Source organism: Scyliorhinus torazame, chromosome 7, assembly GCF_047496885.1.
Source record: "Scyliorhinus torazame isolate Kashiwa2021f chromosome 7, sScyTor2.1, whole genome shotgun sequence".
In the NCBI taxonomy this organism is placed as follows: domain Eukaryota; kingdom Metazoa; phylum Chordata; class Chondrichthyes; order Carcharhiniformes; family Scyliorhinidae; genus Scyliorhinus; species Scyliorhinus torazame.
Genome location: NC_092713.1, coordinates 252,263,065 through 252,285,778, shown reverse-complemented (window position 1 = coordinate 252,285,778; position 22,714 = coordinate 252,263,065). Strand labels below are relative to the sequence as shown.

At 44.0% G+C, this 22,714-nt stretch overlaps 1 protein-coding gene across 7 annotated transcripts in view; it reads right to left on the bottom strand.

Moving 5' to 3' along the window:
- The window catches only part of ankhd1 (ankyrin repeat and KH domain containing 1), a 253,244-nt gene that overhangs the window by 125,558 nt on the left and 104,972 nt on the right, over positions 1-22,714 (bottom strand). For all 7 annotated transcript variants that reach the window (XM_072512258.1, XM_072512260.1, XM_072512259.1 and 4 more), the window contains 5 exons: positions 11,740-11,896; positions 8,679-8,826; positions 6,070-6,217; positions 5,743-5,976; positions 4,675-4,769 (listed from right to left, as the gene is read on the bottom strand). In XM_072512258.1, the coding sequence (XP_072368359.1) occupies positions 4,675-4,769; positions 5,743-5,976; positions 6,070-6,217; positions 8,679-8,826; positions 11,740-11,896 (782 nt within the window). The remainder of the gene's footprint in view (positions 1-4,674; positions 4,770-5,742; positions 5,977-6,069; positions 6,218-8,678; positions 8,827-11,739; positions 11,897-22,714) is intronic.

Below are 22,714 nucleotides of genomic sequence, written 5' to 3'. Positions count from 1 at the left end.
GCCTTTATTGGTAGAGGGATTGAGTTCCGGAGTCGGGAGGTCATGTTGCAGCTGTACAGAACTCTGGTACGGCCGCATTTGGAGTATTGCGTACAGTTCTGGTCACCGCATTATAGGAAGGACGTGGAGGCTTTGGAGCGGGTGCAGAGGAGATTTACCAGGATGTTGCCTGGTATGGAGGGAAAATCTTATGAGGAAAGGCTGATGGACTTGAGGTTGTTTTCGTTGGAGAGAAGAAGGTTAAGAGGAGACTTAATAGAGGCATACAAAATGATCAGGGGGTTGGATAGGGTGGACAGTGAGAGCCTTCTCCCGCGGATGGAAATGGCTGGCACGAGGGGACATAACTTTAAACTGAGGGGTAATAGATATAGGACAGAGGTCAGAGTAGGTTCTTTACGCAAAGAGTAGTGAGGCCGTGGAATGCCCTACCTGCTACAGTAGTGAACTCACCAACATCGAGGGCATTTAAAAGTTTATTGGATAAACATATGGATGATAATGGCATAGTGTAGGTTAGATGGCTTTTATTTCGGTGCAACATCGTGGGCCGAAGGGCCTGTACTGCGCTGTATTGTTCTATGTTCTATGTTCTAAATCCAGGTACGACCTCTGCAAAGCCATCCGAGATGCCAAGAGAGAACATCAAACCAAGCTAGAGTCACAGACAGACTCTCGGCGATTGTGGCAAGGACTAAACAACATAACGGGCTACAAAGCGAAGCCAAGCAGTATCTCCGGCAGCAGCGCACCCCTCCCCGATGAACACAATGCATTCTATGCTCGGTTCGAGCAGGTAACCAACAATCCGCTGTCGCATGCCCCAGCAGTCCATAACTCACCCATACCCACCATCACAGCTTCCGAAGTCAGATCGGCCTTCCTGAAAGTGAACCCTCAGAAGGAGACGGGCCTGGAAAGGATCCCTGGTCGTGCACTCAGAGCCTGCGCGGACCAGCTGGCAGAGGTATTTGCAGACATCCTTAACCTGTGCCTACTCCACTCCGAGGTCCCCACCTGCTTCAAGAAGACCACCATCATACCGATGCCAAAGAAGAACCAGGCAACTTGCCGCAATAATTAACGTCCGGTGGCCCTGACTTCAGTCGCAATGAAGTGCTTCGAGAGGTTGATCGTGAAGCGCATCAACTCCATACTCCCAGAACGCCTTGATCCACTGCAATTCGCATACCATCGCAACCGGTCCACAGCAGACGCCATTTACCTGGCCCTACACTCATTCCTAGAGCATCTGGACAAAAAGGACTCTTACATCAGACTCCTATTTATTGATTAAAGCTCTGCCTTCAACATCATAATCCCAGCCAAGCTCATATCAAAGCTCCAAAACCTAGGACTTGGCTCCCCACTCTGCAACTGGATCCTTGATTTTCTGACCAACAGACCACAATCAGTAAGAATGAACAACACCTCCTCCACAATAGTCCTCAATACCGGGGCCCCGCAAGGCTGCATACTTAGCCCCCTACTCTACTCCCTGTACACATACGACTGCGTGACAAAATTTGGTTCCAACTCCATCTACAAGTTTTGCTGACGGTACAATCATAGTGGGCCTGATCTCGAATAACGACGAGTCAGAATACAGGAGGGAGATTGAGAACCTAGTGGAGTGGTGCAGCGACAACAATCTCTCCCTCAATGCCAGCAAAACTAAAGAGCTGGTCATTGACTTCAGGAAGCAAAGTACTGTACACACCCCTGTCAGCATCAACGGGGCCGAGGTGGAGATGGTTAGCAGTTTGAAATTCCTAGGGGTGCACATCTCCAAAAATCTGTCCTGGTCCACCCACGTCGACGCTATCACCAAGAAAGCACAACAGCACCTATACTTCCTCAGAAAACTAAGGAAATTTGGCATGTCCACATTAACCCTTACCAACTTTTACAGATGCACCATAGAAAGCATCCTATCTGGCTGCATTACAGCCTGGTATGGCAACTGCTCGGCCCAGGACCGCAAGAAACTTCAGAGAGTCGTGAACACCACCCAGTCCATCACACAAACCTGTCTCCCATCCATTGACACCATCTACACCTCCCGCTGCCTGGGGAAAGCGGGTAACATAATCAAAGACCCCTCCCACCCGGCTTACTCACTCTTCGAACTTCTTCCATCGGGCAGGAGATACAGAAGTCTGAGAACACGCACGAACAGACTCAAAAACAGCTTCTTCCCCGCTGTTACCAGACTCTTAAATGACCCTCTAATCGACTGACCTTATTAACACTACACCCTGTATGCTTCATCCGATGCCGGTGCTTATGTAGTTACATTGTATACCTTGTGTTGCCCTATTATGTATTTTCTTTTATTCCCTTTTCTTCCCATGTACTTAATGATCTGTTTTTTAAAAAAATAAAATAATTTAGAGTACCCAATTCATTTTTTCCAATTAAGGGACAATTTAGCGTGCCAATCCACCTACCCTGCACATCTTTGGGTTGTGGGGGCGAAACCCACGCAAACACGGGGAGAATGTGCAAACTCCACACGGACGGTGACCCAGGGCCACTCACGAACCTGGGGCCTCGGAGCCATGAGGCAGCAGGGCTAACCCACTGCGCCACCATGTTGCCCTCTTAATGATCTGCTGAGCTGCTCGCAGAAAAATACTTTTCACTGTACCTCGGTACACGTGACAATAAACAAATCCAATCCAATCCCAGCGGGGCTGGTGGTCCGAAGTGCATTAGTTTCAATGTGAGAAGTGCAACAGGTAAGGCAGACGAGCTTGGATTAGTACTTGGGACTATGATGTTGTTGCCATTTCAGAGCTTGTTTGAGGAAGGGACAGGATTGGCAGCTAAACGCTCCAGGGTGGCAAAGTAGCACAGTGGTTAGCAAGGTTGCTTCACAGCTCCAGGGTCCCAGGTTTAATTCCCGGCTTGTGTCACTATCTGTGCATAATCTGCAAGTTCTCCCCGTGTCTGCGAGGGTTTCTTCCGGGTGCTTCGGTTTCCTCCCACAGTACAAAGATGTGCTTGTTAGGTGGCCAAGCTAAATTGCCACTTACTGTCCGAAAGGTTAGTTGGGGTTACTGGGTTACGGGAATAGGGTGGAGGTGTGGGCTTAAGTAGGGTGCTCTTTCCAAGGGCCGGAACAGACTTAGTGGACCGATTGGCCTCCTTCTGCACTGTACATTATATGATTTAGATGTTTCAGACAGGAGAGAGGGATGTAAAAAGGGTGGGGGAGTTGCACTACTGGTTAAGGAGAATATCACAGCTGTACAGCGGGAGGACACTTCAGAGGGCTCAGGCAGCAAGGCAATATGGGTAGAGCTCAGGAATAGGAAGGATGCAGTCATCACGTTGGGAAGAGAAGGTAGTCAAGAAGGCATACAGCATTCTTGCCTCATTGTACAGGGCATGGAGTATTAAAATTGGCAAGCCATGCTGCAGCTGTTTAGAAACTTAGTTAGGCCACACTTAGAATGTAGTGTTCAGTTCTGGTCGCCACATTACTAGAAGGATGTGGAGGCTTTGGAGAGGGTGCAGAAGAGATTTACCAGGGTGTTGCCTGGTATGGAGGGCATTAACTATGAGCAGAGGTTGGATAAACTTTGTTTGTTCTCACTGGGACGGCAGAGGTTGAGGGACGACCTGATAAAAGTCTACAAAATTATGAGGGGCATGGACAGAGTGGATAGTGAGAAGCTTCCACCCTTGAGAGTGAAGGACATGTATGTGGATGCAATCCTGATGGAAAGTTGGAGAAGCTCCAACTCCCGAAAGGGAACGAGCTTCAATACTTGCAGCTGTGCGACTTTCTCCGCAAGGAGACCAAGACGTTCACCCAATTACCTGGACACACGCTTCTAGACGAAATGTTGCGCTGGACTGGCTGAGTAGAGACAAATGTGGCAACGTATATGGACGACTCAAAGAAGAGACGAGAACGCCACTGGACGAACACAACAGAAATGGGGGAGGATGTGTGTGTGGAGATAGGGGGAGGACTCTGGATCGAGGCGCTGCACAGGGTCAACTCCACGGTGCAGCTCAATGTGGTGCACAGAACGCACCCAACCAGGTCACGCATGAGTGGATTTTTCCTGGAGGTGGAGGACAAATACGAGCGGTGTCAGGGGGGCCCAGTCAGTCACACCCACATGTTCTGGTCCTGCCCCAGATCAACGGGTTCTGGAACTGCCCCAGACTCAACGGGTTCTGGACAGCCTTCTTCAAGGCTATGTCCAGGGTTGTGGGGGTTAAGATGGAGCCATGTCCATTTGTGCCGGTCTTCGGGGTGTTAAGAGCATCCAGAGCCTTCACAGGGAAGGGGGCAGACACCCTGGTCTTCGCCTCTCCTATCGCCCAGCCTAAGGTAGAAGTCGGCAGCACCTCACAGAGCCTCGGAGTGGCTCTCAGACCTGGCTGAATTCCTAAGCCTAGAAAAGATAAAATTCTCAATTAGGGGGCAAGAGGAGAGATTCCACAACACGTGGAGAAAGTTTGCCAACCTCTTCAAGGACCTGTTCATAGCTAGAAACTGGGGCAATATGCATTTTGTGATTAAATATATTAAATATCTTGCTCAAAACAGTTTACATCGCATTTATTGCACGAGGCAAAATGTAGCAGAGACCGAAAAGGAATTGATGCAGCAATTTTGGGCAGAATAGGAAAGGGGTTCACAAAAACACTTACCATACATGCTTCCATTAATGCTGTGTGCATTTCATCTGTTTTGTGCTCCTGATCCGCACCAGCTTCAAGAAGAAACCGTACCATTTCCAAATGTCCTATATAATACACAAGTCAGTCTGGATTAATAATAAAAAAAATCTTCCGACGTGTATAACTGTATTTAAAACACCAGTTTCTTTTTTGTATGAAACTGTGAAATGCTGTTTTTCAGACAAAACGAGCTGCACATTTTTCTCTGTACAATTTTAAAGTGGTACGTTGGTTAATTCTTCGAATTCTTTTCTGGAATTCTCCATCCTAGAGATCTTTGTTTTGTTCAATTGCTGAGTATATCCATGGCTGAGATCAATAGATTTTTGGAGTCAGGAAATCAGGAGATATGAAGTAGCTAAGTGGAGTGGAGGTAGAAGATCAACCACGATCGAACTAAATGGTGTAGGAGGTTCAAGAGTCATAAGGCTCCTTTATTTGGTTTATGGAAGAGAAGCTTGATGTACTGATCATATATCCAATCATAAAACAAGATTTTAGAGAGGCAAATCTTGGGGGAGGTCCAAGACTTGCATTTCAATTCTCGGTTTCCAAATGTTTTACTTTTAGCTTTTTTTTTTAAAAAGGGAAGAAAAAAGATAATGATTGCACAATACATCAATGGGGCTCAAAGAAAATGGAATTATACTTTGAAGAGCTGACTATGGTGTTAAAAACACTAAAATAGGATAGATAAATAGCACCACAATCTTTCAAAGACGTCCTCCGTTGGAACTATATTGAAGCTGTCTTTTAACATTCATGGTTGCAAATTTTATTATAAAAAATTATGCATTATTCCAATTGCCCTGAACACACACTAGTTTATCAAGTTATCTAATATCTCATTACCGTGCCATGACTAAAGATATCTCAGCTAAATCATCTCATGAAAGTCAACAACTTCATTCATTTAAACACCACATGGCCAATTGCTTTGTTTAGTTTTAGCCACATTAGTTTAGGTATTTTCTATGTTCTGAAACTTTCAAAGTACATGCTTTGTCACATGACATAGATTATCAAATGTCATCATACCTTTGTAACATGCCAGTGTAAGTGCACTTTCCTTGAACTCATTTGAGTGAGTATTGATTCCAGCTCCATATTCTAAAAGCACCCGTGCAACCTCCACATGGCCAGCACTTGCTGCTTCCATCAGAGGTGTATGACCATTTTCGTTGTGATCCTCAATATTGGCTCCTGCTTTCAGAAGTACTTTTACAACATCAACAAATCCACCAGCACAGGCATAAGTAAGTGCTGTGTTTCCTTTAAAAAAAAGAAAAATTTTAGAAGGGTAAAAATGTTATCTCACTTTACACAGAAACCAAAATTATATAGCCAAGTATCTTAACCACTTACCTGTTGAAGACTGAGCATTTACATCGGCATCATGGGCCAGTAGCAGTTTTACTATGTCTACGTAGCCTCCACTGGCCGCTGCCATCAATGGAGTAATGTCTCCCTTGATGCCACGATCTTCAACATTAGCATGCACAGCCAGCAAAACCTGAATAAAGTTGTTCAATTAACAGGGCTCAAAAAGGTAGATTTTCTATTCTGTAACACAAATTAAAGCTTCAATCTGTAACCAGGCACTTAAACAAAGATCATACCATCAATAGTTCCTGACCACTGACATGTCACTGGAGAAAGAACAGGCAAAGCCTACATTTGACCTCTTTCCCTCAGGGACTTGTTACTGGCTGCTAAATTTAATACATTGATATCTGCATTTATATTATGCTGTTGCCAGTCTAATTTCCAGACTTTTGGAGGAGTATTGGAATTCTCTCCATGTACAAGAACAGGATATCACACTTGATCTGGCTGGTTTGCTTCGGGAAAAGGTTTCCATCTCTTTCACAGCCTTTCCAAAGCCTCTCTGATTGCAATGAGTCCAACCTCTTGCTGTCTACACCTCTGCATCACCTTAGAAAACGTATTCTCAGCATCCCCAATCGTATCTTCATTAGTGTTTTGTGCACAGATTTCCAACCCTTAACAAAAGGTTAACCCTCCTACTCACTGTTGTCACTCCTTCCCCACCTGCAAATTACACTATGCCTCCTACCTAAACCACAGTGGTGCTGCATCAGTCATAGTCGTTTTTATCTTGGCACATCTCCACACTGTTCAGGTAATCTTTCCATGTTTGTACACCTTATATTCAACCACCTTTCCTTCCACATTCCATCTCACTATTATGTTAACATTTCCTTCCTTCTATCTTCACTTAGCCTACAAACTGAGGAACTCATCAACTGTGGCAATTTTAGTTTGCATTTTAATCAGCTGATTTCTCTATCTTCCTTTCCTTCTTCAACCTAACCCTTCACAAACTCCCGTATTTCTATTCTTGGTCACCGAAGAACCTAATTCTTCTCCAGTCACCCCCAAATTCATTGAACTATTTGAAACATAATACTGCAATAGCAATCTTTCAATTGGTTATACCTGAATCTGTTAAAAGTGATTACAAATAAATAATTTTTATTATTGTGACAAGTAGGCTTACATTAATACTGCAATGAAGCTACTGTGAAAAGCCCCGAGTCACCACACTCCGGCACCTGTTCGGGTACACGGAGGGTGAATTCAGAATGTCCAATTCACTTAACATGCACACCTTTTGGGACTTGTGGGAAGAAACCTACGTAGACACGGGGACAATATGCAGACTCCACACAGACAGTGACCCAAGTCGGGAATCAAACCTGGGTCCCTGGCACTGTGAAGCAACAGTGCTAACCACTGTGCTACCGTGCCGCCCATTAAAAACAAACGGTTCAATTTTGCAGCCATAGGTACTGGTTTTGAGGATTTGGCTAAATTAATTGATGGCTATCTGCACAGCTAATTTAAGTGCAACTAATAGCCTATAGTGTCCACAATGGCAGAACATTGGCTCATTATACAAATATGCATTGGGACAGCTGCTCATTTATTTCTCTGACTCTCAACACAACCTTACAGCTATATGTTTTATTTTTACATTCCTGCATGTGTTTTAATCCAGGGGGATTATAATCGAAATGGTGATAAAAATAGGCAAACAGGGAAGGTCAGGGACAATTCACCTCCCTCCATAAACCTAATCAACACCATACTGGGTAAAACTGTACTACATACAACGGAAAAAATGTAAATTTGAAAATAAAAAGTAGGCTACCGTGATATTTCTTGCTCAGGTCCCTGATAAAGTTTACTCAACCACTGATCATGCTATATTGCCCCTCAGTGTCCAAAGGTTGGCTACGGTTACAGGAATAGGACAGGGGATTGGACCGAGGTAGGGTGGTCTTCCAAAGGATTTGTGCACACTCGATGAGCCCAATGGCCTCCTTCTGCACTGTAGGGATTCTATAATTCCATGACATGGTTCAGTCTCCTCCTTTTGTCAACCCTACACCCACCACGTCCTCCCACCCAACATGGTGAGGAGGAGAACTGTACACCACCAATATGCTTGCACATTTAAGTTATCTATAGTTCAGGTTCTGAATTTGTTGCTTATATTTCAGTGACTGGCTGATCACTGGAATTTCTTCAAAGTTCCAACCAGAATTCGCAAAAGCAGCTGGCACATGTTAATCCTAACCCACATAAAGTTTGATGATCTTCATACTTACCTGGGTACTATTCAAACAGCTTTTACAAGAAAAGACTTGAGCAACTATATACTGCACACGATGAAGCATGGCAGACATTAGAGCTCTGTCTTAATGTGAACTGATAATGGGTTCCACAACATAGGAGAGAAACAAAAAGATCGTATGCAAACCTAAGTGAAATATTGTTATTAGGCCCACATGGCCTCTGCATAGTTACATGGCCAAACAATTCAATTCAAAATACTACAGAAAGATGGGTAACTGAAAATCTTAAAACACCTCAAATGCAGTATTTTGCAGCAGGAAGTAGAAATTTGGTACATTTATTATAAAACAAATGAGTTAATCAATACTTACTTGTGCAAGTTCATAATAGCCGGCAGAGCATGCCAAGCAAAGGAGACTTTCACCCTCTTCTGTATGCTCATTTACACTTCGTCCTTCATCTAGCAGTTTTCGGACTGCATTGACATCTCCATCAGAGCACGCTTCTGCTAAGCTTCGGCTAAACCCGAAAACAAATTTTAAATAACTTACTCTTGCAGTTCATCAGATTTTATAGAAACACATACACCAGATGTTTTATTTTTGAACTTAAGCTGTTGCTGAACTGTCAAATATATTTGGCAAGTGTGGTGTAAAAACCTGAAATGATATTTGATCTTAAACCATTCACTTTTGGTGATAACTACTGATGCCATAGGTTTTCTGCGTGTCATGAGCATGTTTCCATAAAATGCTCTTACTTTTTATATACCAGTAGAATATTTAAATAGATTTACCAGTTTAAAATCTCAGCTAATTTTTAAATATTATATTGAATGTAAATATTTGCCAAAAAGGAAAACACCAAAATCAAGCAGACTATGGCACATGTACATAGGGAGCAGATAAAAGGAAATTGCCAAATTAAAATTATTCATGATACATTGAACTGTCATTTATAATAGGTTACAGCCATAACTAAATTAAAACAACCGCATCCTTTGTGAAGGACAATGTGCGATAATACCAAACCCGCAAATGGCACAATAATAACAATCCTATGAAGACCAGCTGCTGCCTGGGTCAACCTGGATTAGGGAATTGGCACACTAATTCTCAATGAGTATCAACAGGTAGTAATTTACAAGAGAATTGTAAATTCTGTGTGTGGGCAGCACGGTAGCAGTGGGCAGAACGGTAGCATTGTGGATAGCACAATTGCTTTATAGCTCCAGGGTCCCAGGTTCAATTCCGGCTTGGGTCACTGTCTGTGCGGAGTCTGCACATCCTCCCTGTGTGTGCGTGGGTTTCCTCCGGGTGCTCCGGTTTCCTCCCACAGTCCAAAGATGTGCAGGTTAGGTGGATTGGCCATGATAAATTGCCCTTCGTGTCCAAAATTGCCCTTAGTGTTGGGTGGGGTTACTGGGTTATGGGGGTAGGGTTGAGGTGTTGACCTTGGGTAGGGTGCTCTTTCAAAGAGCCAGTGCAGACTCGATGGGCTGAATGGCCTCCTTCTGCACTGTAAATTCTATGATCTATAATTGATGGATTGCCATAAATTGGTTACTCGCTCTGGCAGTGGAAGGTGAAAAAATAATTTCCTAGATTCCAAATTCTCAACTTTCCTCATTTGTGGATTCCTGGGGCACCAAGTTAATTCATCATGACTGTTTACCATGCCAATCTCGTCATGCACAATATGCCAGGAACACAACAATAAAACATCAATTAGATTCACCCAAATATAAAAATTGTGCAAACATAAAATTTAACTGTCAGTATCCAAGCAATATTGCCTGACACAGGACAAGTATGCTGTGCATTTAGAAATGCAGAAATTAATCAGGGTTATGAACAGGCAATTGTTTTGCAGTGACCAAATAAAATAAAGTTTTTTGATGTGGCATTCCAGAACCTCACCTATGTTTTAGCGGCTCTATTCCCAAATTCTCAGTTTACAATTATAGTTTTTGGTTTACAGTGATAAATTTAAATTCTGTTCCATCAAATTCTATACTATGACTGAAATCATAATTCATTGCTCAGTGATGTCAGAAGAGTAACAGAAAATAGGAGTATGTCATTCAGTTCATCGAGCCTGCTCTCACATTGAACACTATCATCGTGGATCCTCTATCTCAATGCCATACTCCCACTCCCTCCCCATACTCAGTGATGCCTTCAGTGTCTATAAATGTATCTATTTCTTTCTTCAATACAGCGACTTGGCCTCCACTGCCTTTATGTGGTAAAGAATTCTACAGGTTCACCATCCTGAGTGAAGAAATTTCTCAACTCAGTTTCTGACCTTCCCCATATCCTGAGACCACGACCCCTTGCTCAAGACACTCCTCAGCCAAGGGAAATGTCACCCCTGCATCCACTTGATGCCTGGTCAGAATTTTATATATTTCCGTGAGATCCCCACTCATTCTTCTAAACTCCAGTGAGACAGGGCAAGAAGAAACTGAGTGGCTTTCTGACTGATACCACAAAATCTGATCGTGCCAGTTACTAATAGAGATATATCCAAGCACCTATACTGTAAAAAAAAAAAAAAAAATTAACGTGCATTTGCTCTCCAACAACTAGGCACAAGATTAAATCCATCTCCCACCCCACAACCCCCTTTCCAACATCTTGACATTATAAGTCCTTCGAAACCACAGTCTATTCTCAAGATGAACTGTTGGCATTTTATTCTTATTGTGTATTCCACAATAACTATACAGATCAGAAAGCAATCCTTGTTTTGAATTCAGATTAATATTTTCAGTGTGCCCTAACCAAAACCGTAGCCAATTAAGATCATTTTTTCTGGCTATGTGACCAGTTCAAGGGTTAATATGAGCCAATTTAAATAGTTTCTATGTATAGATCTACTGAGGTGCATGTACATAAATGATCAAACATTGTCACATTAGTTGTCCTTGTACTTTCAAGCTATGGCTACGGTACAAAGTAGAATATAATTGGTATGGTAAAGTTGCCATAATCCCAGATGCCCATAGGCCGCTTTGAGGGGAGAGCTGACTGGTGGTGATTTAACCGGAGAATCACCACACCTCAGGTGGGGGGGAATGTAAAGAAGGTGGGCCTTCATAATTGGACACCAGACATGAAGACCACTGATTGGATGTTTTCACTAAAGGACACAAGAGAAATCATTTGTGTCACAGTAAAGTTATATAGTCAAAATTGAACTTAACACATTCAGTTACCATAAATTCATGGAAAGAATCAGAAAATACAATCTCTAAAAGGAAAGAATTCCAAAATCCCATATAGAAATAAAAATTTTAGAAAGTTGCAACTTTGACTACTCAATGTTTTGTTGAATAACCATCCTTTCCATTTTCAACCACTCCACGCCCCCCCCCCCCCCTTCCACCCACCAAACCCCACAAATGTATAAAGAAAAAGAAACACATACTTGTCTGCTTGTCCTGCATTTAAAGTATTCTCTGCTCTCATTCGGGTCAAGGCAGCAGCAGCTTCATCCAACGCACAGCTAACAGAAGATGTCAGTCTTCGGAGTACCTCAGGATCTGCGAAGGCTTTACCATCAGCAGTGGATAATTTACCAATTCCTTTTGTTTTGATTCATCACATCAGTTAGTAGGCGTGTTGCAGGCGAAAATGCAAAGACACAAACACAACAGCCAAACGTTAAGTGCAGTTCATGCACAAATAAGGTTAGTTAGCTCCATAGTAAGTTTCATATTAAACATGCAACTTAAAATAAGATAAAACTAAAATAACTTGACATTTCTGATTAAGGGATTGGAAATTACATCATGCCAGGTACTTGTGAAGAAACAGGCTTCCTTTTCTGCCTCGTTTCATTACTAATTTCTTAACTTCTTAAAAAATGTCAAGTTTTCAATTTCCTTCCCGCCCAATACAAAATATATATCACAGGTGGATACAATTATTATAAAAAAAGGAAAATTTTGATTTCTGTATCATGAGCATACTTTAATGCTCCTTCCTAATCCCTTCTGAACTAATATGAAAAGTGCAAAGTGTTCAAATTTGGCAGAAATATTGCCAACTGGAAAGTTCATTCGTGTACTGGAACATGAATTATTATGCGGCTTGAAATTAAAATTCCAAGATATACAAATCACAGATCATTTACTCAAAGGAATCCAGAGATTTATTTGAATCAACATTTGGCAGTATCGAACAAACCACTTTGAAAATGTTTGGAAACCTGGTTAACTAATTAGTTATTCCATACTACAGAGCAAGTCTAAGGTAAAAGATCAATGTGACTAGCTTTAAGTGTCTACAAATGTATTTTGATGGAATTATGAAAAAGTTCATTTCACACAAGTAATTTTCCCCAACTGCTACACCTGTGCAGATCCTCACTTTTCTTAAAGTTACTTCCAGCATTGCATCTTATATAGCCCACTGATCTGATCGGCAACTATCAGACTTTAACTTTGCACTCGAGGCAAAGAATGTTAGCATTGGGTAACAGACCCTTCCATTTCAGACGTAAGTGTCAACAGAAAGCACTTTCAGGACAGAAATAGTATGATGAAACAGTGTTGTACTTATTATTTAAAATTTAACGTTGTTGCGAAGTGATTTTCTCTTCACAGCAATATTAAACCCAGAGTTAGCTTTCGACTTGACTCCAGAAAGAAACATGCCAAGATACCATGAAAGAGACATTACAACAGAGCTTTAGAATGATACCGCAGAGTTAGCACCTGATGGGTGTTAAAACCACATTTGTAAAATGGTGGGGGTAGGTCCCAGCAACTTCCAGTGTACTTTTTAAACCCACCTGACTGCCAGCCAAGATTATAAATAAGATACTGCCTGGTTGAACTAGATGATGCAGTTGCTCAGCAGAGGCCACTTAACTTCAGCATAAATATATTGGCTCAGATTTTGCAACAGGAAAAGTATTCACTTTTATTATGGAGCAAATCAGACGGCAACAGTCAGCATCCACATTTCTGCAATTAATTGCAGAAATTGCTCGTCGATTTACTAGATTCCTTCATAATTTGTGCCACAGTGCTTTCTGGGCAAGAGACCCATCGTTCAAACATGAAGGGTGCGAATTGGTGGTATGTTTCCACTCATCATCCATTGGACAAGCCAGGAAAGGTTAGGGCCAGCGTATTCTGGTGCAAGTGATTTTTTAAGCAGTTCTTGGAAGGCTCATTGGCAGGTATTAGTCAGTGTAATGCACAACAAACACTCTTCCTTCACTGTTGATCACAAAATCCAGCAAATAGATTCACTTTAGTCTGCCAATAACATTTTCTGTGCCTTTCGCAAAAGCCCTCCCATTTCAACTCCTACACGAGTTGCCTTACAGCCACTGATCAAACTTGCCGATTGAGTACCAGATTGTGCACTGTTGGCCTATGCCCAGTGGATTGAAACTGTCCATATTAATTTTATGCCAAATATAAAAGCATCTTTCAATCATCTAAAGCTAATTTGAATAGAGATCTACGTTAAAGGACAACATCTAATCCTTTCCTTCACGAGCACCTAATGCAAGGTATCTAATCCAATCAATAACATGATCAATTAGTTTAAAATGCCTTTTGTACTCTTTCAGATTTGGTCATTTAAGTTTAAATCAAACCAGTTTGAAATTAATGAGACTAAAAATAGACAGAAAATGTTATGGTTGTTATTACTTTAAAAGAATAAACAGAGAAAAACAGAGTTCCGATGAAAGGTCATCAACTTGAAAAGCTTACTCTGCTTTACATGTCAAATGCACCAAAATGTTATGTTTTGCTTAAAGCATTTTCTGCTTTTTTTCAGATCGACAGCATCTTCAGTATCTTGCTTTTGTAAATGCTTAGAACATCTGGGTAACTGAGAGAGTTTACAAAATCCAATCACACGATTGTTGAATTAATTTTTATACAATTCAAAATAAAATTGGTGAACTGCAACAACTTGACTATTTGAAATGCATTAGTTAATTCAGCTTCCTCACTCAACTTAATTTTCGGTGAGGTGCACCCTATGCACCACCTTAAGTTGGATTTGACAAAGCTGTGTACGTGAAGACGTCGAGTTCACCCGTGAAGGGCTTCACTCCACACATCATCCACTATAGAGTCCAGCTCCCCCTCTCACTCTGCCTTCACCCCATCCGCCAAGTCCGAATCCTCAGACAGAATTTGCCCATAAATAGCAGACGCGCTACCCTCCTCTGGCCCCGCTGGTGAAAGGATCCCTTCCAACAGAGACACCCACGATGCCTGGGGAAATGGTGGGAAGGTACCCTGACAAAATTATCTAGAGGCACCAGAACAAGTTCACTCCCACAAGCCCAAACTTTGCCAACAATGCCTCTAAATTAGCAAACTTTCCTTCTATAAACAAATCCCCGAATCTCTCAAGCCCCTTCCCTTCCCACACCCCGAACGAGGCGTTCAATCTCAACTGCTCAAATAAGTGATCGGCACAGAATGGGCCAACCTCGACACTGATCCAAGCTTAAAATGTTGTCGGAATTGCCTCCATATCCTTGAGAGACACGACCACTCGGTTCAAGGAGTACCTAGCCGGCGAAAACAAAAGCGAGGCAGTCACGAACGATCCCCTACATGACCTTATCTCGATCTGTTCCCTTACGGAACCAGTGTCACTTCACCACCCCAGCACCTTCTCAGCATTAGCTGCCCTTCATGTACATAGCTTTGTCAGGACGGCACAGTAGCACAGTGGTTAGCACTGTTGCTTCACAGCTCCAAGGTCGCAGATTCAATTCCCAATTTGGGACATTGCCTGTGTGGAGTCTGCACGTTCTCCCAGTGCCTGCATGGGTTTCTTCTGGGTGCTCCAATTTTCTCCCACAGTCCAATGGCCTCCTTCTGCACTGTAAATTCTATGATTCTATGATATTAATGAAGCAAATTTGGCAATGCTAAGCCCCCCGAATGCCTATCCCTTTCAAGAACTACCCTCCAGATCCTCAGTCTTGCACACCCATATAAAGGATGAATTAAACCTATTAACCCCACAAAAAAAAATTTAGGGAGAAAGATAGGAAGACATTGAAACAAAAACAATAGCCTTGGAAGAATATTTATTTTAATAGGCTGTCTCAACTTGTAACCTGAAAATGAACTAAAGCTCATCAATAGCTCCATTATATCACCCACGGTGGGGACTGGGTCCGTAACAAAGCAGCAGATCGTCAGCACATAGGGACACCCTATGCTCCATTTCTCCCCTCTTTATTTCCTTCCACTTACCCGAAGCTCTCAAAGCTATGGCTAAGGTCTTAATTGTTTACGCAAATAAGGAGGAATACATCGGACATCCCTACCTAGCTCTCCTATTCAAATGGAAATAGCCCAAACTCAAGGAATTGCTACGAGCACTAGCCAGGGGGGCCCTGTGCAACAACCATGCCCAAGAAATCAATTTTGGGTCCCAGGTTCAATTCCGGCTTGGGGCACTGTCTGTGCGGAATCTGCACATTATCCCCATGTCTGCATGGGTTTCTTCCGGGTGCTCCAGTTTCCTCCCACGGTCCAAAGATGTGCAGGTTAGGTGATTTGGCGATGCTAAATTGCCCATTAGAACATAAGAACATAAGAACTAGGAGCAGGAGTAGGCCATCTGGCCCCTCGAGCCTGCTCCACCATTCAATGATATCGTGGCTGAGCTTTTGTGGACTCAGCTCCACTTTCCAGCCGAACACCATAACCCTTAATCCCGTTATTCTTCAAAAAACTATCTATCTTTATCTTAAAAACATTTAATGAAGGAGCCTCTACTGTTTCACTGGGCAAGGAATTCCATAGATTCACAAACCTTTGGGTGAAGAAATTCCTCAAACTCAGTCCTAAATCTACTTCCCCTTATTTTGAGGCTATGCCCCCTAGTTCTGCTTTCACCCACCAGTGGAAACAACCTGCCCACATCTATCCTATCTATTCCCTTCATAATTTTATATGTTTCTATAAGATCCCCCCTCATCCTTCTAAATTCCAACGAGTACAGTCACAGTCTACTCAACCTCTCCTCGTAATCCAACCCCTTCAGCTCTGGGATTAACCTAGTGAATCTCCTTTGCACACCCTCCAGTGCCAGTACGTCCTTTCTCAAGTAAGGAGACCAAAACTGAACACAATACTCCAGATGTGGCCTCACTAACACCTGATACAATTGCAGCATAACTTCCCTAATCTTAAACTCCATCCCTCTAGCAATGAAGGACAAAATTCCATTTGCCTTCTTAATCACCTGTAAACCAACGTTTTGCAACTCATGCACTAGCACACCCAGGTCTCTCTGCACAGCAGCATGTTTTAATATTTTATCATTTAAATAATAATCTCTTTTGCTGTTATTCCTACCAAAATGGATAACCTCACATTTGTCGACATTGTATGCCATCTGCCAGACCCTAGCCCATTCACTTAGCCTATCCAAATCCCTCTGCAGACTTCCAGTATCCTCTGCACTTTTTGCTTTACCACCTATCTTAGTGTCGTCTGCAAAGTTGGACACATTGCCCTTGGTCCCCAACTCCAAATCATCTATGTAAATTGTGAACAATTGTAGGCCCAACACTGATCCCTGAGGGACACCACTAGCTACTGATTGCCAACCAGAGAAACACCCATTAATCCCCACTCTTTGCTTTCTATTAATTAACCAATCCTCTATCCATGCTACTACTTTCCCCTTAATGCCATGCATCGTTATCTTATGCAGCAACCTTTTGTGTGGCACCTTGTCAAAGGCTTTCTGGAAATTCAGATATACCACATCCATTGGCTCCCCGTTACCTACCGCACTGGTAACGTCCTCAAAAGATTCCACTAAATTAGTTTGGCACGACCTGCCCTTTATGAACCCATGCTGCGTCTGCCCAATGGGACAATTTCCATCCAGATGCCTCGCTATTTCTTCCTTGATGATAGATTCCAGCATCTTCCCTACTACCGAAGTTAAGCTCACTGGCCTATAATTACCCGCTTTCTGCCTACCTCCTTTTTTAAACAGTGGTGTCACGTTTGCTAATTTCCAATCTGCCGGGACCACCCCAGAGTCTATTGAATTTTGGTAATTCTAGTGAATTAGTGTTCATAAAGGTCGGGTGGGGTTGCCGGGGTGGGGTGGAGGCGTGGGTGGGTGCTCTTTCCAGGGGCCACTGCAGACCCGATGGGCCCGGGTAGCCTCTTTCTGCACTGTAGATTCTATGGTGCATCTGAAGATGGCTGGGCCCAGGACACTACCTTGAGGAATTCCTGAAGTGGCATCCTGGAACTTAGATGTCTGACCTCCGACAACCACAACCATCTTCCTTTGTGCTCGGCACGATACAACCAGAGAGAGTTCTCCCCACCCACCCAGATTTCCATTGACTCCAGTTTTGCTAGGCCTCCTTGATGCCACGCATTGTCAAATGTTCCCTTAACTTAAAGGGCAATCACACTCCTCTCTGAATGTTTGAACCATGGCTGTAATAATGAGATCAGGAGACGAGTGGCCCAAGCAGAACCCAAACTGAGCTTTCCACAAAAGGACAAACTCAATCTGGATAATTATCACCCCATTCTACTCTCAATCAGCATGGTCCAGCAGAGCGGCGACGCCGATTGGCTGTTGCGGGGAAGATTTGCTTCGGACGGTCAGTGCTTCGAGAAAGTGGAACTCAGCAAGACACTCTCCATGTTCGAGTGAAGGCAAGCGACCTCTTAACTTTCCTCTTTAGTCTTGGTAGAATTGGGATGGCAATGAGGGCAGTGATATGCTCCTCCTGCAGGATGAGCGCGCTCAGGGAGAATTCCATTGTCCCTGATGACTACATCTGTGGAAAGTGCACCCAGCTGCCGTTCCTGGGAGACCGAGTTAGGGAGCTGGAGCTGGATACACTCGATCATTTGGGATGCTGAGGACTTTATAGATAAGAGTTTTGGTGAAGCGGTAACACCCAAGGAATAGGTAGAAAGTAGCTGGGTGACCACCAGGAAAGGCAAAGGGAGCAGGCAGAAAGTGCAGGAGTCCCCTGTGGCCATTCCCCGTGAAGACAAGTATACTGTTGGAGGGGACCGAGCAGAGGAGATGACTGTTCAGGTGAAAGCAGCAGGAGCCATATCTGTAGCACTACAACTGGCTCTGGGACGCAACGGGAAATGGTAACGGTAAACAGGGATCTAGTGATAGGAGACTCAATAGTTAGGGGGACAGGCAGGAGATTCTGTGGCCGCAAATGGGAGTCTAGAATGGTGTGTTGCCTCCTGGGTACCAGGGTCAAGGATATCTCCAAGAGACTGCAGAGCATTCTCATGGGGAGGGTGAGCAGCTACAAGTCGTTGTGCACGTTGGCACAAATGACAAATAGAAATAGGGTTGAGGTCCTGAGGAGTGATTATAGAGAGCTAGAAAAAAGGTTAAGAAGCACAGCAAGGGTTGTAATATCGGATTACTTCCAATTCCACGTGCTACAAAGGGCAAGAACAGGAGAGTATGGCAGATGAATACGTGGCGAAAGAATTGGTGCAGGGGGCAGGGATTCAGATTCTTAGATCATTTGAGATGTTTTCTGGGGCAGAGATGACCTGTTTAAGAGGGATGGGTTGCATCTGAATTGGAGGGGAATCATATCCTGGAGGCGGTTAGTGCTACAAGGGAGGGTTTAAACTAGATTGGCAGGGGGGGTGGGATCCTCAACAGCAGGGAAGCAAATGAGGGGCTGAAAGGAGATGCAGTACTCAGCAAAGGCAAGCTGAAAGTACATGATGGGTAGGAGCACGGCAGGGAGCGGGGAAAACCTGTTGGATTAAATTGCATCTATTTCAGTGCAAGAGGGCTGACATGTAAGGCTGATGAACTCAGGGCATGGATAGGTACTTGGGACTGGGATATTATAGCCATAACTGAAACATAGCTAAGGGAGGGACAGGACTGGCAGCTTAATGTTCCAGGGTACAGATGCTTTAGGCGATACAGAGGTAGAGGAAAGAGGAGGGAGAATTGCATTTTTGATTATGGGGAGCATCACGGCAGTAGTCAGAGATGAAATAACCGAGGGATGATCCAGTAAGGCTCTGTGGGTGGAACTAAGAAATAAGAAGAGGGTGGTGACCTTATTGGGGTTGTACTATATGCCCCCAAATAGTCAACGGGAATTAGAGGAACAAATATGCAGGGAGATTGCAGGAGTAATAGGGTTGTCATAGTAGGGGATTTTAATTTTCCTAACATAGACTGGGACTACCATAGTGTTGGCTTAGATGAGGCAGAATTTGTTCAGTGTGTTAAAGATTCCAATAATAATAATACTCTTTATTGTCACAAGTAGGCTTACATTAACACTGCAATGAAGTTACCGTGAAAAGCCCCTGGTCGCCACATTCCGGCGCCTGTTCAGGTATACGGAGGGAGAATTCAGAATGTCCAAATTACCTAACAGCACGCCTTTAGGGGAGAAATCGAAGCATCTGGAGGAAACCCATGCAGACACAGGGAGAACGTGCAGACTCCGCAGAGACAGTGACCCTGGCCGGGAATCGAACCTGGGATACTGGAGCTGTGAATCATAGAATTTACAGTGCAGAAGGAGGCCATTCGGCCCATCGAGTCTACACCGGCTCTTGGAAAGAGCACCCTACCCAAGGTCAACACCGTCACACTATCCCCATAACCCAGTAATCCCATAACCCAGTAACCCCACCCAACACTAAGGGCAATTTTGGACACTAAGGGCAATTTATCATGGCCAATCCACCTAACCTGCACATCTTTGGACTGTGGGAGGAAACCGGAGCACCCGGAGGAAACCCACACACACACGGGGAGGATGTGCAGACTCCGCACAGACAGTGACCCAAGCTGGAATCAAACCTGGGACCCTGGAGCTGTGAAGCAATTGTGTTAACCACTGTGCCTCCGTGCCGCCCCGCAAATGTGCTATCGTGCTGCCCCTCAGGCAGTATGTGGGGGGTCCTACTTGGGCAAAACCTGACCTACTCTTGGGAAATAGGGCAGGGCAAGTGACTGAGGTGACAGTGGGAGTCCACTTTTGGACCAGTGACCATAGTTCTATTAATTTTTAAATAATTATGGAAAGGGGCAAAACTGGTCCGCAGGTGCAAGTTCTAAATTGGGGCAAGGCGAATTATGATGGAAATTGACAGGAGCTTGCAAGGGTTGATTGGAGTAGCTTTTTGAGGGCAAAGGGACGTCTGGCAAGTGGGAGGCGTTTAAAAATGAAATAGAGTTCAGGGTCTATCCTTTAGGGTGAAGGGCAAGGCCGGCATGAGTAGGGAACCCTGGATGAAAAAACATAGAGGTTTTGGCCAGGAAAAAGGAGGTATGGTTCAGGTACAAGCAACTGGAATCAAGGGATTCCCTGGAGGTCTACAGGGGATGCAAGAGTACACTCAAGAAGGAAATTAGGAGGGCAAAAAGGGGCTATGAGGTGGCTTTGGCCAAGAGGATTAAGGTGAATCCAAAGGGATTCTTTAAGTATATTAAAGGAAAAAGAACTAGACAGAGAATAGGATCCCTCAAGGACCATAGTGGACATACATGTGTGGAACCGCAGGAGATGGGAGAGGTTCTCAATGAATATTTCTCCTCTGTGTTTACCGTGGAGAAAGACATGAAGACTTGGGAACCTGGGAAGGTTAGTGGTGATATATTGGGAACAGTTCGCATTACAGTAGAGGTGATGGACGTATTAAAATAAGAGACGGCACGGTAGCACAGTGGTTAGCACTGTTATTTCACAGCTCCAGGGTCCCAGGTTCGATTCCTGGCTTGGGTCACCATCTGTGCGCTGTCTGCACCTTCTCCCCATGTCTGCGTGGTTTCCTCCGGGTTCTCCGGTTTCCTCCCACAGTCCAAAGATGTGCAGGTTAGGTGGATTGACCATGATAAATTTCCCTTAGTGTCCACAAATGGTTAGGTTGGGTTGTGGGGATAGGGTGGAGGTGTGGCTTAGGTGCCATGGGCCGGCGCAGACTCGATGGGCCGAATGGCCTCCTTCCGCACTGTGAGTTCTATGATTCTATGAAAATATATGAAGGTGGATAAATCTCCTGGCCCTGACCAGGTATATCCACCGCGTGAGGCTAGAGAAGAAATTACAGGAGCCCTGGCTGAGATATTTGCAACATCGTTAGCCACGGATGAGGTACCAGAAGACTGGAGGGTAGCAAATGTTGCGCCTATTTAAGAAGGGCTGCAAACAAAAACCTGGGAAATTATAGACCGGTAAGCCTAACATCTGTGGTGGGTAAGTTACGAGAGAGGATTCTGAGGGAAACGATATACAGGCATTTGGAAAAATAGGGCTTGATTAGGAGTAGTCAGCACAGCTTTGTGCATGGGAGACCATGCCTCACAAATTTGTTAGAGTTCTTTGATGAAGTGACCAGGAAGGTTGATGAGGTCAGGGCAGTAGACGTTGTCTATATGGATTTCAGTAAGGCCTTTGATAAAGTTCCACATGGTAGGTTGCTCTGGAAGGTTAGATCACATGGAATCCAGGGAGAGCTGGCAAATTGGGTATACAATTGGCTTGATGGTTGGAAGCAGAGGCTCATGGTGGAAGGATGCTTGTCAGGCTGGAGGCCTGTGACTAGTGGCGTGCCTCAGGGGTCAGTGCTGTGCCCATTGCGGTTTGTTACCTTTATCAACGACTTGAATGAGAATGTACAATGTATGATCAGTAAGCTTGCAGACGACACAAAAATAGGTTGTATTGTAGACAGCAGGGAAGGTTATCAAAAATTGCAACAGGACCTTTGACCAGCTGGGGAAGTGGGCTGAGAAATGGCAAATGGAGTTCAATACAGATAAGTATGAGGTGTTGCATTTTGGAAAGTCAAATTAAGGTAGGGTTTTCATCTTGAATGGTAGGACCTTGGGGAGTATCGTGGAACAGAGGGACCTTGGAGTTCAGGTGCACGGTTCTCTAAAGATGGAGTCATAAGTAGATAGGGCAGTGAAGAAGGCTTTTGGCATGCTGGCCTTCATCAGTCAGGGCACTGAGTATAGAAGTTAGGAAGTTATGTTGCAGTTGTTGAGGACATTGGTGAGGCAGCACCTGGAGTAGTGTGTTCAGTTTTGGTCGCCTTGCTATAGGAAAGATGTTATTAAACTGGAGAGAGAGTACAGAAGAGATTTACAAGGATGTTGCCAGGACTCAAGGGACTGAGTTATAGGGAGAGATCGATAGGCTAGGACTTTTATCTTTGGAGCGTAGGAGACTGAGGGGTGATCTTATACAAGATCATGGGAGGCATGGATAGGGTTAATGCACTCAGTCTTTTTCCCAGGGTTGGGGAATTGAGAACTAGAGGGCATAGGTTTAAGTTAAGAGGGGAACTAATTAATGGGAACCCAAGGAGCAACTCTTTTTTTTTTTTTTTTACACAGAGGGTGGCACA